The 18,237-nt window shown below is 44.3% G+C and overlaps 1 protein-coding gene across 1 annotated transcript; it reads right to left on the bottom strand.

Annotated features, from left to right (window-relative positions):
* Window positions 1-7,786: 7,786 nt before the first annotated feature.
* Window positions 7,787-9,517, bottom strand: Hipk (Homeodomain interacting protein kinase). The gene has a single exon (XM_084577912.1). It carries the CDS (start codon window positions 9,515-9,517, stop codon window positions 7,787-7,789), a length of 1,731 nt encoding a protein of 576 aa, XP_084434038.1.
* Window positions 9,518-18,237: the final 8,720 nt, after the last annotated feature.

Below are 18,237 nucleotides of genomic sequence, written 5' to 3'. Positions count from 1 at the left end.
GTTTATTGCATCTAAATATGGGGGACACTTAAGCCCCGCCTTGAAGCGTATGACGCGATGACGTAGGCTACCAGCCCACATATAAAGCTCCGCATTAACCCAGCCATATGAACATGCCGTGTGGCCTACAGGAGTAGCGTGAATGCCAGGGTCTCGGCAGGCTGTTTCTGACATAACCGTCCCATGTGAAACGAGAGACCCACGTTTGAAGCTCCTGCCATAGTGCCACGGTGCCACGACGCCATGCCGATGGCTTGAAAGCCTGCAGTAGTGTAGCTTTCGCTACAAAATTAGAGGGATCCGCGGTGACCTTGCAAACCGTGCAGGCATCAAAGCATGAAATATTAGGACGAAAGCCTTTAATGGCTCACGCTGTCGTGGACAAAATGTGTCCCGCTTTTGCGGTGGCTCTGATTGGCCGAGGCGGGATGACGTCATAGAGGTCACGACCAATCACAGAGTACCAGTACAGTATGCCTAAATGCGCGGCTTATATGGCCACAAATCGATCAGTTACTGATTAGTAACTAATTATTGAAATAATTGATGAGATAATTATAATTAATGTCTAATTAAGTATTTCAAAATAACAAATTATTCTACAATTAAGTAAGCAAGTAACACCTAATCACATACTTAGAATAATTAATTATTATTTAATTACTAAATACAGCTAATAGTGTAGCGGAATGCGGCACAAGGCTTTCGCCTTTCACTACTTAGTCGCTAAAGTTCCTCGTAATTTTTTCAAACAGAAAGCGCATCTTCTAATTTCCGAATACGAATTTTTGAGCCTATGCAGTATTTTCAGGTGATTTTCATAGCCCACAGCGAGGACGCACGGTTTGGAGATGAAAGTAAGTACGCTATGAAAGTAACTACGAAGATGAAAGTAACTAAGAAATGGTTCTGCCCTGTGCGCATCGTGCGAAGGCAGCCACAAATTTTATTTTCAGAGATGAGCCCAGATTTTACATTGGTAACGTGATTGCGTATGCGCTGAACATGCCCATAGATGCAAAACTTGTGGCTTGCATAGGCTTAAAACAAAAGCTCTTTCAACCATTACGATGCGCGCAAATGCGTTCAAGCTGAGGCTCATTTTCAGATATTTGTCTGAAACTACCAGCTGGTTTGACATAGTTTGGTTTATAAAGTTCAACGTCCAAAAGCGACATCACCAGTATATAAGAGAGGCGACGCGTGGAGAGCTCCGAAAATATCGACCGCCCGGGGTTTTTTAACGTGCGTTGCAATGACTACTCAAAATGCCCAGATGCCTTGCGTTACATCTCTATCCTAAGGCGGCCCACGGGGCAGGGGTGGAAAAGTGGCCTCGGTGCTTATAGTCGAGAGCACCAACCACTGAGCCATCGCAGCTGAAGTACTAACTTACGCTTATGTAGGGTGTTATTTTTATCTGTTTACAGGTCGATATTTTATACCTTGTGAGCAACAACGTTAGCGCTCTTTAGGTCTTATGTACGGTGTAAAGTTCAATGATGAAAGATTAACTAAATAACTATATTTTTCATTTTGGCGGTCAGCATTATATTTACAAAATAATGGCTGTCCAAAAAAGCCAAGCCCACTTTTTAAATTGTATTTTTTTCGCAAAGCAGTTTAGTATATGTAATGTCAAATATACGCATTTTAGCTAGTAAACCTGCCTTCCCGGAAAGCACGCCGTAATAAAAATGTGCGTTGCGGGAAGCCAGCTCCACGAACCAAAAATGCCTATTTTCGACGATACATTTTGACGCTTGGCGATAACGCAAATTTAAAGCTGCACTCAGCTTTTTTCTCCATCGCCTTCATTTTGTTAATATAATGCCGCCTTTAAAGCCTTTAATGGCTCATGCTGTCGTAGACAAAATGTTTCACGCTTTTGCGGCGGCTCTGACTGGCCCAAGTGGGATGACCTCATCACAGAGCACCACCACAATATGCGCGAATGCGTGCATTATATGGCCATAAGCCAATCAATGATACATTACTAATTAAATAATTACTAATTCTGTACTGATTAGATACTTCTTTAATTACCGGATTAATGGTCAAATAGTTATTTATTATTACCTGCCGAATGTCTAATTAATTATTTACTAATTATTGCCAGTTGCGTAGCAGAATGTGGCCCCCAGGTTTTCTCCTGTCACTTCTGTAGTCTCTAAAGTACCTCGTAATTGTTCTGGTGTAGCTTTCGCCTCATCCGTGGCGTGGCGCTTTGTCAAACACCAATCAGCTGGAGCGGCAGCTTTGCTCGCCATTTGCAGAGGCGGCTGCGGCGTTCCTTTAGCTATAACTTGAACATCGCGGCTGCTATACTTGAGCATCGCTGTTGGTATACTTGAGGCTTTGTTTCTTGCGTGACGAAAAGAGATTTATAGGTTGTCACTTTCGTTCGTTTCTGCCACATAAGCATCTCGCTCGTACAGAATAGCCTACTACGAACCAGCCAGCCTGATCTAACTCGAAATGAATCCTCTCAGCTCAGCAGTCACAAAAGAGATGACAACTCGATATATTAAGGACTGCTAGTAAGTGCTTTGGCATCAGCTGGGCCGCTATGAATTCGCGAATGGAATAAATTTTCCGCACCTTGAACCAATCTATGACAGTAGGCTGCAGCGTGGAGAGAAAAAATTGGCAGTTGATTAACTTAGCTAAACCAGAATAAGCAAATCGAAAGCAGTAGTAGTTGCGGATGAGACCGAATTGTTTCTCTGTTCTTGTTATTTTCGCACCTTCTCCGCCGCTTTGCGTATTCGCTTTGCATGTCTCTCTTCACGCTCTTCTAGAGTTTCCATCTCTCCTTTAGCTCGCTCATCTTCATTTTTCCTACGGGCCGCTCCTTCACGGCGATCGCTGTTGGCGGGCGTACCAAGCGTCATTGCCTCATCCAAGGCATAGCACTACCACTCGCCTCAATTATCAGCGTATATAAACGCATTCGCAAAGGAGCGCCTACTCTACGGCTTATATCCTTAGCTACTGCGTAGCAGCTGAGGAGCACCGCGCATGCGCAGTGAGGCACATAGGTAAGGGATGGTCACGTGCGGCGCTCCGCGGAGACCGACGCGACAGTATGTCACATGGGCCTGCTCTAAGGGAGATAGACAAGCCGACTGGGATGCAATGAGCTAATGCTGGCCAGTGAGGACAAGGAACTGGAACAATTTTACATACGCCGTGTCACAATGGAAGAAGTGGAGTGCGCGGCATCCCGGACCGAGGACCGATTACAGCACACAAGTGCCCAGTAAGGGTCGCAAATATCTCAAATACGTAGCAAATAAATTTTTTTCCATACATCGGTGGATACCGTCAAGTAGCGGTACGAATGAAGTTTGCCAGGTGTATAAAGAAGAAGAAGCAGCAGCAGAAAATGATGAATGGAGTGCCGCCCGCTCTGTGTACCACACGTGCGAAAAAGCGGGCGGCGGGCAGACCGCACGCCGTGAGGCACGTGGCTGAATGTTAGCTGAAGGTCAAACTTCAGTGCACGTGAAACGCGCGCCAGCTAGCCCAGGGAATGTTCTCTTAAAAGCGTTGTCGCCGCACTGAACACAGCTTATTCTGGCAAAAGTAAACCTGCGCCTTGAAAGGTATTGATGCCTGGTTGTTTCGAAAAATGCCTTCTCGGGGAAGATTTACCCAGCCTTTTTTCATTCTTCTATTTTCTTTATGAAACTTGCCTGCACCGAAAAACTAAAAAACAAAACCGCCGGACACCCACCGGTAAAAATAGGTACAAGCGTCCGCCGGCCTGGCGCTCGGCTTTTCCAGGGGTGTGCGTTTGGGAGAAGCTTCGTAAACCCCGCTGCGCGCCCCTCCTCCGCAGTGAGCCCAAACCCAGTTTCGAACCTCGCAGCCTGCAAAGTTGGTTCTGTTTGTCTTGCAAAGGTACTTCCTTTGAGCCTCACCTGAAGTGCTCCCTTAGAGCCTCAGCTGCAGCACACACCCACCGCCGGTTACCCACTGGTTTTTAAATGGGTACAAGCTTTCCCCCGGCCTGGTGCTCGGCTCTTCTGGGGGGAAATGCTTGGGAAAAGGGGTCACGGCCCAAATAGTTGCGCCGATGTGGCAGTGATTCGTTCCGCCATTGGACAACAATAAGTCCGCCTTACGCGGCAACAGCCCATGATGGGGCCCCTTTTTTTTTTTTGTGCTGGAAACCCTTGTGACTGCTGCCCACACCTAGTTTTCTTTTAGCCCTACAGCCATGCTACAGCCATGGTGGAAACCCGACCTGTGAGAACCCGACCTTTGCAGGTCATTAGTTGATCGAAACTTTAAGCCCTCCAAGGGGCTTAGCAGGGTTAGCAGAGCCTCTTCCAAACGCACACCCCTGAGAGAGCCGGGCGCCGGGCCGGGGGACGCTTGTACCAATTTTACCTGTGGGTGTCCGGCGGTGGGTTTCGAACTGGCCACCTTCCACTAGCTACGTTTACCCTCTGATTTTTTATTTGTGTCCAGCAGCTTCAGTGCTACTACCGAGATGTTCCACCTTGTAGCTGAAAGACGTACATAATCAAACCAGGCTGCCACAGCATTTCGCAGCCAGTTTCGCTCCGCATTCCACTATCTGTGGCTCCTTTTAAAACCAGCGCTTTTAGCCGCTAAACAATATAGCCAACGACACGAACGATGCGCTCTATGACGCGTCAATACCTGACCGGAAGCCTGATTACCCCGAGGAATGTAGTGCAGCCCCCGCAAAGAAAAAAAAAAAACGATACGAAAACAAAATTTTCTTTTCCGCTTTTCGCCGTGTGGCACTGATCAACTGGTATCTCTCCCCCACGATGCAAAAGCTAGCCAAGGGGAGAGAGTAAAAAAAGAGAACAGGGTTGAGCCTTGGGCTGTCAGGTAACTAAACTGTGCCTTGTGTGCATTGAATGCAGTCGACTGTCGTGGCTACGGACCAAGGATCTTATCTGCCGTTAAAGGGCAAGGATCGACGCTGTGCAAAGCACAACGCAACTAACGTCTCTGAGTCACAAATGCAGTACATTCCTACAGGATATGTTCAAATGTCTCTACATAGCCACAATTTTCACAGGTTGAGATGCCGGCCCTACAAATCCGAAAAGCATATTTGTTCGTGAGAGCAACCTCGAGTACTAAGGTCGTAACAACTTTTTTTCTCGGCACGCTACCTTATGAGGAAGGCGAAGGCGCAGTCCAGGGTCCACTGCAATCAGGCGGCGGTTGCAAAACTCCCCCGTGTTCCACAATAAAGGGCCTACAGGTGATCTACAGGGCCAAAGATCGAATAGCCCATGCTGCGTCAACCCTGGATTTAGGGATTTGGACTTGGACTCCGTGGTTGTGGGCAGAACGAGCAGCATCGTCCACCCGGCGGTTTCCATTGATACCTCAGTATCCTGGCAGCCCCTCGAAAATATTATCGTGACCTTTCGATATGGCGCCATGGTACAGCTGGCGGATCTCTCCAGCAAATTGCAAGGAAATATCCAGTGGACTTTGGTGGTGGACTTTGTGACTGTCCAGCGTGGTATTAGCTTCTGGGCAAAGCAGAGGTGTGGAGAAGCAAGTGAGTGTATAATTGGTGACTGTCATGCTTGGACGATGTTTATGTTCTGCGGAGAAGAAAGTGCCACTATCCCCTTGGCAAAGAAGAGGATGATGAGAAGATGTGCTTGAGTGTAGAAGAAGAGGAGTGGTGAAGAAGAAGTGTGTTCAGATCCATATTGTAGTTGGTAGTGTGCGCGTGTGTTGTGTCTCTTCGCTTGTGTTTGTGTTTGTTGCGCCACATTTCTGGGTATTATGCAGCACCGACTAGCCCCTCAAGCCGTTATTTTGAAAGGAAATGATTAGGCGCTCGATACGTTTAGCAGCCTCTACCGCCCGTTTAGTTCCCACCGGCGAAAAGGACGGGCGACAGATATCTTTACAATTAAAATTTTAGTTTCAAATTTTAAAGAATCGGGAGAAATAAGGGCCTACGTTTAGGTTTTAGCCCTCACTTTGCCTTAAAGATATATGAGTGACTGAGGCCACTCCTATTTTAACCCTAAATTAAAAGCTGCATAGCGTCGACAGCAGCGACGTTGTCGATATCTGTTAGAAGCCTCTGTCACAAAGAGTAGAATAAGAGCAATTACGAATAGAACTAGAAAATAACAGCATCAAAACACAAACAGAATAACTACTATAAGACAACCAAAATAGATGTGAATATTCACATGAAAGAAAATTCTATCAAACTGCCGTAATCTGATTAGTCGGTCCTAAATTAGTTTCATAACACGTCCTAACTAAAGTACATCTGCTGTCTGCTTAGCGTTAGGAAGTCTGGTGGCAACAACCACAGGCGTGGGGCAGAATCCCGAGAGTGCTGGTTATATAAGATGGCGACATATTCTCTGTAAAAGCCTTGAAAAGAACCCAAGTAAAATCTTGTAGCTAGTCCAGGGTCTCTGAAATTCCGTTAGATGGGTTTGGGCGTTAAGCCAGCGTACCATACGATAACTAATTATACACTGCTATTCTATATCGTACGATATCACGCCATTCTATGGCATACCATGCCCTACCGTGTTATGACAGCACACCTTGTGACGTTATTTCACGAACATTTTTTGCATTTACTTGGAAGTCAAAAAAAACTAAGTGACTGGTTAACTTGGCTAAGCTCGGATTACATCATGTAGCATTACTTAGCACTAGTTTAGCTAAGGTCTGTCTCGTTTAGCCTTCCTTTATGAAGTCTTGCCCATTTATGTAAGCAACTGGACGTTTTTTGAGCGTAGCCAATGTCTTTAGTAAATGTTTGGTAAGGGTATAGGAATACGAAGACATATGAATTGCGGTATGAAAGGCGAGCAGCTAGGCGTATGAAAAAAAAAAATCAGTAACTGAGATCGAGAAGTGGCGTTATTGTTGCCAGCGTGGTTGATTAATTTGCCTGGGCGCAGGCTCCAAACCAAATTTTGGGCAGTTGTTTTTACTCTGAAGAAGGATGCAAAGAAACCTTTGTGAAATACAAAAATGCGAGCAGAAATGCTTCAATATTAAAAAATATGCTGCTGAAGTGGAACCAAGCAATGTCAACTGATTACCTGCTGCACATATTGCCATGTGTCATATTTCATCAGATATTGTTTGCTATGATCGACAGTACATTTGAAAGGGAACGAATAGCCAAGCAGTGGCATGGTTAAGTTATTCCTAGGAAGCAGAGCTGACTAATTTCTCATGCTGCAACTGCGTTATATGCCCACATAAATAGGTTGCACTAAAGCTTAGCGTGGTTATCACTTCTAGGCTGTGTTAAACGAATTAAGGAATAATATCTTTGAATGTGAGTACAGTCTTAGCGGCGGAAAATATGATCGCAGGAAATAGTTTAAACATCCTTGAACAGCACTTAAATTATCTCGGAGTAAAAAATCAAACAAACAAAATTCGCAGTGCGGTTTAACAGCCCGGTTTACTAAGCCAATTAGTTACAATGCCAATAAGGAAGCTAGTAACAGTGTTTCTGTACAATATCTGCGGAGGAAGCATCGTCCTGTAGGTGCCAAAAGCGTTGGAAGCTAATGGTCACTACGGTCCTGATCGTTAAGCATTACATGCTGCAGTAGGCTGAATAGAAAGCTTAATATTCTGTTTCGCTGTAAGTCTCGGTCTAAGCTGTATAAGCAGGTCAATTGACAAAAAACAGTTCATGAAAGCACTGACATCTGGTTACAAAAAAAAAAAAAAAAAAACTTGTCCCGGGTGAGGAACGAAAAAAAAAACACAGAAACAAGTCACATTACCACATGCTCTGAGCAGAGCAAACGTTGCGTCGGAGCGAGCCTGGGTTAGCAGCATACGGTGCGGCATTCATAGTGAAAAACACAGCTTGACCCCAAGCATCCACTCCTGGCACCAAGGGAAAGACTGGCATAGGGTTGTTGCTGGGAAAGAACGTAGTACTGGGCGTGAAGAACGGCCCCCTGTTGCTGTCGGTGGAATAAGCCGTAAACAACGGCCCATCCTGCACGGGGCTCCACATGGACGGAACCAGGTTGCAGATGCTGCCAGTGCTGGTGATGCCCGCAGGGTTAGCGAGCATGACGTGCCTCGTGTTATCGTGAAAGACTCGTGCGTGCTGCTGCACCGGAAATGCTTCTGCTGAAGACCCACGCTGCCAGGCCATGAATGTAGCCCAAGCATGGCTGTCTGGAGAAATCATTCCACACGCACAGTGGCAAGAAGGCGCAATTGTCTGAGCTCCGAAGCTGTCAGAAACTATGCGGGAGCCGTGGGTCTGCATCGTATGCGCAGCATAGGGTGGTGCTGCCTGGCTGAAGGTTGGAGCTGATGCATATATGGCATCGGGGAACCAAAAGGCCTGCATGAGTTTGACAGATGCATGCACGTGCTCGCAGTACAAATAGCTGGCAAAATGAGCGCAGTTGAGGAAGAAGTGCTCCAGAGCCTCTTCCGGACGGATGCGGTCTTCAGGCTGCATGGTGAGCATGCGCTTGAGGAGATTCACGAACGCATGTCGGTCCGCCTGTTCTGCGATAAGATCGACGCCGTCGAGCTCTTCTGGTATGTTCACATGCGCCAGATCATCCAGGCTCTTAAACACGAATTTCCTCCAGTCCTTGGATTTCTTGCCCGTTTCGGCTTCATTTTCTTCGGGGCTTTTGAGGCGCCAAAACGGATAACTGGACTCATTCTCTCGGCAGAAGAACAGCTCGGTTTTGGTTGCAGCCTCGAGGACGTGCTGTTCGGGTTGTCCATGGGTGTCAATAATGTACCGTATCTGCTCATACTCTGTTGACCCGGGGTAGAGGGGCCAGGCGAGGAATAGCTCAGCCATGGCGCAGCCAAGCGACCACATGTCGATTGCTTCGTTGAAGGGTGAGCCCAGAATGACCTCAGGGGCACGATAGTAACGCGATTGCACATACGTGGCTCCAATAGCAGCGGAAACGTAAGAGGAGCAGCCGAAGTCGATGAGTTTCACCCTGAATGGTTGGCGCACAGGGTCCACTAGCATGATATTCTGGAGCTTCAGGTCGGCGTGAATGATTCCAAGCCGCTTAAGCTCGGCAAGCGCCGTGAGCACTTGCATCAAGATAGGTCGGATGCACATTAGTGGCAGCGGTGAAAATTGGTTTTGCTTGAGATAATCATGCAGGCTGAGCGCCAGCATTTCGAAGACCAAACACGTGTGTGACTTGTGCAGGAAACAGTCAAAGGGGCGCGAAAAGTAGATACGCTTGTCTTCGGGTCCTTGGGCCAACCTTTGCAGGATGGTCATTTCCACACGGCCCTGTTGGTTGCAAGATGGATGATCCTTAAATATCTTAATGGCAACAGTTTCGTTCGTGCTTTTCTTGCAGCACTTGAGAACTTGGCTGAACGTGCCTCTGCTCAGGTACTCCAGTACCTCGTATTGATCCCAGGCTGAGCGTAAGGTCTCATGAAGCACGAACGGGTAGTGAGTGCCGCAGGCCCTTGGATTCATCTTCTTATAAGCCGTGGCCATGATGAATCACCGGTTGGGATTTATATCGGTACACAGTCGTAAGAGTGTTAAGGTTAGGGTCAGGGCTAGTGTAGCAGCTTGTGATAGTCAAACTAACGTGTCGGAATTACGGTTGAATGAAGCCTGTCAAGCAGCCACGTTCCTCACCTGTCGGAGTTAGGACGAGTGCTTGTGGTGCCCGGGTATTGATACGACGGAGTCCCCGACTTTGGTTGACGCTGCTTCGTTCAGGGGAGCAACCTTTGGTGCTCGATCAGTTGTCGATAAGTCGTCTGTTCTTGGGGCTACACTCGGAACAGCTTAGAAGTCAGCCATGTCGTGAGTGTAGACGTGGGGGCCGTTCGACGGCTTTCGTGAAAGCAGCGCTCCTCCTGAAGCTGCAGCGGGTGGGACGGCTGCACCTCGTTGTCGTCTTTCCGTCTATCTGCCTTCTTCACGTGAATTCACAGGGAAAAAGACTATGCATGCTAGTTTAAGCGACGGAATGAAGTTAATTGCTGGGATTTCGTCTAAGTTCTGGAGGCATGTTTTAAAAGACAAAAAATGCGATTCCTGAAGTTATAGGGACTAATTGCTATTTAAGACCACGAATAGACGAAAGCAACCACAAATGACTTGTCAACTCTGTTTCATCTTTTTTCTCAGCACTTTTTATTGTCAGTGCAGACATGAAAGGCTTACCGCGCCCAAATTGACTTCTAATCTTAGATTTCCTGACGTGAATATGGCATTTTGCGCTAGCGCGACAGCAAAATGGATCAACTTCCGATTCTCCCATCTCTGTCTACCCGTGAAAAATTAAAATCTTTTTTTCCTTCGAAATCATCTCAAAATTCGTCCTTGAAAAGTAACACATTTGCTAATAGATATGATAAATATTGCTTGTATAAACTTTCCTGTTTAAGATAACAAAAAAGGCGAGTGATGAATAAATTTTGAATGTTCTATTTAGATGGTAATCGTGGCTACAAAATATAGCAATATAAGAAGGCACCATTTCAATAAAAGTTAGTAAATAATTCTTCCCGTATTTAAATTACGGAGAAAACGCACAAGAAAGTACTGACAGAAGATCGAACAGATGTCTTCAGCATTAAATATAAAACAAAAATGGAGTGTACCACAAAAGGAAATTAAATTGTTTCCCTAAATATTGCATTTTTCCCAGTGCAAAGAACAAAAAATCATATACAGGGGATGTCTGTAAGGACGATTAAACACAATAAGGAGACTCCATAATAACGCCCCTTTAGCGCATCGAAACGTCTGGGTTTTAAGAAAATAAGTATAAAAGCTCATCCGTTGTGTGAATAGCAACACGACATCATGAAATAGTCGTCGTTGATAAATTCCGCGACAGTTCCCCTGAACTCACTTTTACAGTAAAACTCTATTCGTATATAATCTGCTCACACACATACAAGATTCACTACGCTGGGTTTGAATTAAGTGTTTGATGGCTTACTTGTCGCAACAATTACGGGTAACAGTGCATTTATTTTATAAGAAATGTCATTGTTGCGTTAAATACATAGAATAAAACACCTGATAATAAAAGTCCATAGCCATAAGGTTAGAATATAGCTCCCACAGATCAAGCCAGCAAGCGAAATCCACGTTCTAGTCGTTCCCTCTAAGCATTCAAGCAGAAGAATCACGCCATTCATTTCACATTGCGGCCAAGTGTTTTGCCTAAAAAAGAACAAAATCGCCAACAAATGATTTTCTAATCATGCGGTGGAACAGTGTGCAGATGTCGCTAACGTGTGTGTATGGGAGGGGGTGTGGGGGAATCAAATGCAGCCTAAATATTTATGCCAACGTAACCTTCGGCACCCACTTCGGGCTTGCTGACAGGAAAAAATAAAAAAAGGGTTTCTGTTGGTGGATATATTTTTCCATTGATATTTGCAAAATATCTCTGCACAGATTACGTCGTCACTGCTTATGGTTCTTAATGTACGATATATACCATATACTTGCCATTGCGATCATGCTTCCATCCTCTCAAATACTTCATCAAGGAATGTCTATAGATGCAGAGCCTATCGAAGGTTTCAGTTTTTTCTTCATGTTTCTCAAAAATGATTTCAATTCGTGTTTTATCCACTCTTTCAGGTATGAGGAGAGTACATGTTTGAAGATAACAGGTGAGTGCAAGTCGAAGTATAATGAATAAACGATTTTCCTAATTGCCATCATATTATACAAAGCAAAGCTAAGGATATGAAAGCACCATAATGTGCTGACGAACCACAAGACAAACATTGTCTTGCAGATTGGTATTTGCAGAATAAAGAAGCTCGCAATGTGCATAAGCATACATCCTATGCAAAATTCAGTATGAAGTTTACGCTTTATTTGGCACATCGCTTCATTGTGCAGAGCGAACCAGCATGAAAACAAATGGAGCTGCCATATTGCTGCCAAATACAATGAACCGTTTCAACTTGGCGTTCAAGGGACAAGAACAAAAATGTCAGAATTAACCCATCATTTTAATTACCGAATGGCCAGGAAAAAAAATAGCCACAATTCGTTTACATCAGAGAACCTTAATGCGATGAAATCCAGCATTATTGTTGCCTACATTTCAGATAAAAACCAAGACAGAACTGCGTTTTTTTTTTTCGGTTTTGTCAAGTAGATCGCTTTGTGCACGCTGTCCGAACGTTGAGAAATCGCCCAAAAGTTCCTAAGCTACCACTTTCGACGCGCGACACTGTATTAGTGGTCCCCTTTTCACAAAATGTGCTCGCCGCATTTTGAGGAAGCTTCATCGCATAGCGGACAGAATTAAGCATTGCAGCAAAGCGCGTGTGATGAGTAAGCAAATTAAACTTACTTGAAGCATCATGAGGATGGACGCAAAGAATATATGCGTAAGTCTCACAGTGAAGTGAGGCCATTCTAATCTAAAAACCGTGAGGTTTGATTGGTTTTAATTGTGATGCTGGCGAAGACTCTTCAGAGTTCCTTGGACTGCCAGACGATCAAATCAGACCATATTGTCGACCATAAACCCTGACTGCTCATTGGAAGGTCAAATTCTAAAGTTAAAGCTCAGCTACTTTGGTCATCTGATGAGAAGAGAGGAGTCGCTGGAGAAATATTTGATGTTGGGAAAGGTTGAGGGTCGCCGGAGAAGGGGTAGGCAGCGAACGCGATGGTTAGATGGCATCCTCGAGGCACTGCAGATGAAGTGATGTGATGTTAGGAAGATAGTGAGAGACTGGAAAGCGTGGCGTGACATGGTCCATAGGGTCACGAGGAGTTGGACACGACTGAACGACTGAACTGAACTTGATTGGTTTGGTTTGGCTTGTGAGGTTTAACGTCCGAAAGCGACTACGGCTATGAGAGACGCCGTAGTGGAGGGCTGCAGAAATTTTGACATCCCGGGGATCTTTATCGTGCCCTGACATCGCACAGCACACAGGCGTCTTGCTTTCCGCCGCTATCGAAATGTACCCGCCGAGGCTGGGATTCGATCCTGCATTCTTGGGGTACAGTAGTCGATCGCCATATCACTGCACCACCCTGGCGGGACTAAAAATAAGTGAGGTAAAAGCAACTAAAAATACTGAAGCTAAGAGCTCGAACCTCTCAGGAGAAAATAAATAAAAATTACAGAATTGTACATCATGGGGCTGAAACGTGGAGGCTAACCAAGAGGGTTCTACTTAAGTTGAGGACAACCCAGAGGGCTATGGAACGAAAAATGCTAAGGGTAACATTAAGAGATAGGAAGCGTGCAGAGTCGGTCAGAGAAATAACTCAAGCTACCGACATTCTAGCAGAAATAAAGAAGAAGAAATGGACATGAACAGGACATGTAGTGCGAAGAGAGGATAACCAATGGTCGCTTAGGGTAACAAACTGGATTCGAAGGGAAGGAAAGCGTAGCAAATTGCGGCAGAAAGCTAGGTGGGCGGATGAGGTTAAGAGGTTCGCAGGGGTCAAGTGGATGCGGCTAGCACAGAACCGGGTTAATTGGAGAAATATGGGAGAGGCCTTCGCCCTGAAGTTGGTATAGTCAGGCTGATGAGGATGATGATGAAGGTGACTTCACTTCGCTTAAGAACTTAATGACGAAAGACTGTAGTCCTTCTTCCTCTTCTGTCTGCCTCTTCCCTTCATTTTATTTATTTTATTTATTTACAGTACACCCTGCAGCGCCGAAGCATTATAGCAGGGGAGTGGGTACAACGTTAAAGTGACAAAAAAAATCACATGAGAGAAAGAACAAAAAAAGCGGGGGGGGGGGGGGGTAGACAAAGGAGTAATGAATTAAAAAGAAATACAAGAGGAACAACAGTGCATTCGGTCAACAATAATAGTTTGAAGGAACAGTAAAATCACAAATCATTGATTAGCCGTAAAAATACATCTCGGTCTGCACTCACATCAGCTGGCAACCTGTTCCATTCAGAAATAGTACGTGGAAAAAATGAGTACTTTTTGTAGTTAGTTTTACACGCCATTTCTCGTATTTTAAAACTGTGGTCTGTCCTGTTAGAAATATAGTGGGCTGTTTTGAGGTACTTTTCCTTATCAATGCCTGTTGTGTCGGTGTATATTGAGTACAGAAGTTTGAGCCTTTGCTTCTGGCGCCTTATCTGTAGCGGTTCGAGTTCTATGTGTTTTTTTATCTGTGTTATGCTGGCATGTCTGGAATATTGCCTTGATATAAATCTGGCTGCGCGGTTTTGTATACCTTCTAATTTATCAATCAGGTACCGCTGATGCGGATCCCATACTGCAGACGCATATTCCAGTTGAGGCCTTACCAGTGACTTGTAGGCAGTACTTTTAAGAATCTGAGGAGCAGTTCCAAGGGTCCGTATGAGTAGGTTGAGCATTTTCCCAGCTTTTTTGACGGTCATATCAATATGATTTGCAAAGGACAGATCAGCAGTTAGTAGGACTCCTAGATATTTAACTTCTTTTGCCGTGCTGAGAGTGGTATCGCCTAGTTTGTGCCTAGTTCTTCCTCTATCTTGTGTGTTTGTGTACTTGTTACAATTTTTCGCTTTCTTTTCTTTTGCTTCGTCGTCACAATCTACTGCGAGGTCCTTATAGGGGAAATTATGTTGACGTACGAATATATTGTGACGTCTTGCGGACATACCTCAGGGAATCTCGCAGAATCTCACTGACCCATTTCGAGGAATGTCGGGACACATCTCGCATACACGAGATATCCACCGTGAGCCTAGAAATGCTTCCGCGTAAAACAGTAAGATATAGGGCGGCACAAAGCAACGAGGAGAAATACATCCACACAGGCGCACATTGCTTGTTATAAAACAGGAATTAGGCGCTCTCCACGAAAAACTTTCCTTTATGGTGCAGAAACATTGACGGGGTGTTGATGCCAGTACACTTTAAATAATTTGCGTAAATCTAAGTCCCTTTTTTTGTGTGCAAATTTGTGGTCCTTGATACATCTTGTAGTACAGTATTACTTCTTCCTAAGCAGTTTTTAATTTCGTTTTGGCATTTTATTCGCGCCCATTTTGGCTGCCTTTCCCATTATCTACATTTTGTTTCACCATTTACATGTTCCGGCAAGTTTCCCCTAATAATATGTATTGTATTGTTTTCTATCTTGCGTAACTATATTTTTGTGTCGTGGTATTTGCATTCTGTAAATGGATAAAACAAATAAATTAAGAAAACACGAAAAAAAAAAGAATGAACAAAATCAACAAAGAAAACTAAGGAGTGCTTGTCTCAGTACAACGAATGTATTGTAGCTTACTGTTACCCGCCCGTAGTGCAGATACAGCACGATAGACTAAAAACAAAAAGAAAAGAGCACCCCAGACAACAGGGAGCGAAGTATGAAATATTGTGAACACCACTGAACGATCAACATTTAGAGGTGCGTAATATAACCTGCAGAGCTACAAACACAACATAAATATGTTGTTACCGGACAGATCTAAGGAAACGATTGTATCGAAAGATGCAGGAAGAGATGTGCAGGTGATGTCATCTAGGACTGAAGAAGGGGTGCGCTCTGTTAATAAGAAAAAACTCTATCACTTCCTAACGTTTGCAAATGACGAATGCAAAGAAAAACGTCGTTACTTCGGTTACTACTTAACGGCGCACACTCTAAGCTGAAAATGCCGAATCGACCATATTATTATGTGCTGAATTGAGGTTAAGTAATGGAAAAACACCCGCTTCTCAACTAACCTGCGAAAAAAGCTGGCATAGCCTGAGGCAAGCACGGTCAGTGCGAATGGGTGCCACTTTAGCATGGCATCTGGTAATGTCATTTTCATTTATTCTCACCCTTTGTGAAGTATGGTAACAAAGGAGAACACGCGTCCCTTTTTGTTTTCTATCCTCTAGTAAAAAGAAGCCCGCAGGGCAAGGAAGGCGCAGACGGGTTCGCTGAACTCAGAGCTTTTTCAAGCCTCTGATCCTCGCGGCAATACCCCTAAGGAATGCGCTTTAAAAGGACCAGCTTACTTTCGGAAATTAGATGAGGTTCAGTCTTTGTCGGGGGATGAATAATCTTGCAGGTCTTGTAAGCGCAGCTACTCAACATTTCAAGGAGGAATATGCTGAAGTTCCATGCTCGAGTCCTTATCTTTCGTTTTCTGAACAGTAACCAACTTTCTAAGTGCTCGGTAGTAGCCACCAGGAACGCTCGTATTCTCTAAATAAATTTCAGAACCTTCGCAAGAATTCTCGATCGCTCTAGGTAACTCTTTGCGAACTAACCCTGTGCACGCGGTCCTGCGCTGAGACACTCCAGGACGGCAACCGGCGCTACTCAGAGGTATCAGTAATTTTACGCGATTATTTTGTTCGTTCCTGTAACTATCGGAGTTGTATTCTTGGGAGCTGTTTTCGATTTCTATCTGTTTTAGTTGTAATGCTGGGATGTTCACACATACCATAAATCCAACCGCTTCGTGATTATTCGCGACACTAGGTACAGGGTTGTCAGATGGGACAAAAATTCCGTCGTTGTCACCTGAACTTTTTATCGAAAGGCACGAACCAGGCACATGCATAAATGACAGCGCGCCACCGACGTGAAATAAATATAGAATGATGTCATTTCAAAGGAAAGCCTTTGAACACAATCGTAGCCATAACGTTGCGTGTTCATGAAAAAAAAAAAGTTTAGGCATAGGAGCCTAGGCAAGGCAGCAGTGCAGAGCAAATATTAGAGCACTTTAGAATTGCGTTGATTGATTTAAAACACAGATATTATTCGATCCTTTATGGAGTAGGGAGAATGCACCCTCTCTATGTGCAGTAAATGAAGCGGCTGTTTTAGTAAATTTGGAAATCTATGTTTTCACGGAATCCTGGTTTGGTAGCTTGCATTACAAGATATTTTTCATGTTTTTAGCTCCAAAATTAACGTGTCTTTTATTATCTTTAAAATGACGACGTTCTGAACGGTTACCCATGTTCTGCTCCGCTCCTTACAGTATAGTTACTGCTGCACCACACAGAGCAGCGTCATCTGATATCTAAGCACGTTCGTGGGAAAACGGAGACATTTTGGTAGTTATGTGGAGCAGGAGATCGTGAATGACAGATAAATCAAATTAGAGGAAAATAGCTGAATGCTTCACTCATGCATATCCGCGGAGTTCCTCTCATAATCATTTACCGTGCAGGCAATAACTGTAAAAACTCCAAATCAGATATACTTCGAGGTAAGGAGCCGTATTTCATAACCCATTGCAGTGTTGCAAATGATACTTAATTTAGTGCTTAGATGTGACACACATTGAACTCCTAAAATCAGGTATGTTGGGACAGTGTGCAAGGTATATATGTAAGAATGAAAGAAGGCAACAGTCAGCGAAGAAAATTAAAGCGTAGGTTTTTTTTTTATTTCTTTAGCTGCTATGGATCTGAATTAGTAGTGTAATGATTTTAAGGTGGAAGGCATTTAAATACAAAGCAGAAGGAAACCAAGGCCCCGATGGTGGGAACTTAAACCACGAACTCCGAATTATAGCGTCCCATGTTCATACCGGCTGACCTACAACGACGGCTGTCTAACTTTCTACTTTTTTTGGTATTAACGTTACCTGTACCACAACCTTGAGTGTTCACCAGCGCCACTCCTATCCATAGCGGCGGAGACTTGGATCCTCCTGTGATATCGCCAGTGTTACGTGGAACGTGTTTAGCAGGGAAAACTGAGCGAAATATCTCTTCGCTATCTTTGGCTGCACGGCTGCCAGAACCGAGACCCTCACACCCTCGCAGGCAATTAAGCACGAAATTGAAGGGGAAATGAGAGTTTCGTTATGACACAAGAATGAAAGAAGGCAACATACGCAACAAAACATTTATATATATATATATATATATATATATATATATATATATATATATATATATATATATATATATATATATATATATATATATATATACCCTTGTCACTGTCACTGACTCTGGGACCTCCTTCTGTATGTATAAGCTGGAATATACTAAACGGATATAATAAAATTGAATTGAATTGAATTGAATTGAATTGACCCCTTGGCCCTTGCGAAATTCCTAAGAAGAATAGAAACCCGGATGAGTTGGTTGTTATCCATTATTTAAGAGCGAGAAAATCGAAGACGTTAACACACACAACAATGTCAACACAATGTGTGTTAACGTCCTCGTTTTTTCGCGTGGTTAAATAATGGAACTTCCTAACCTCATGCGCGAAAATAACT

The sequence above is a fragment of the Amblyomma maculatum genome, chromosome 1, assembly GCF_055883805.1.
Source record: "Amblyomma maculatum isolate TAMU_Amacu chromosome 1, ASM5588380v1, whole genome shotgun sequence".
Lineage (NCBI taxonomy): Eukaryota > Metazoa > Arthropoda > Arachnida > Ixodida > Ixodidae > Amblyomma > Amblyomma maculatum.
This window is presented reverse-complemented; position numbering and strand designations above follow the sequence as displayed.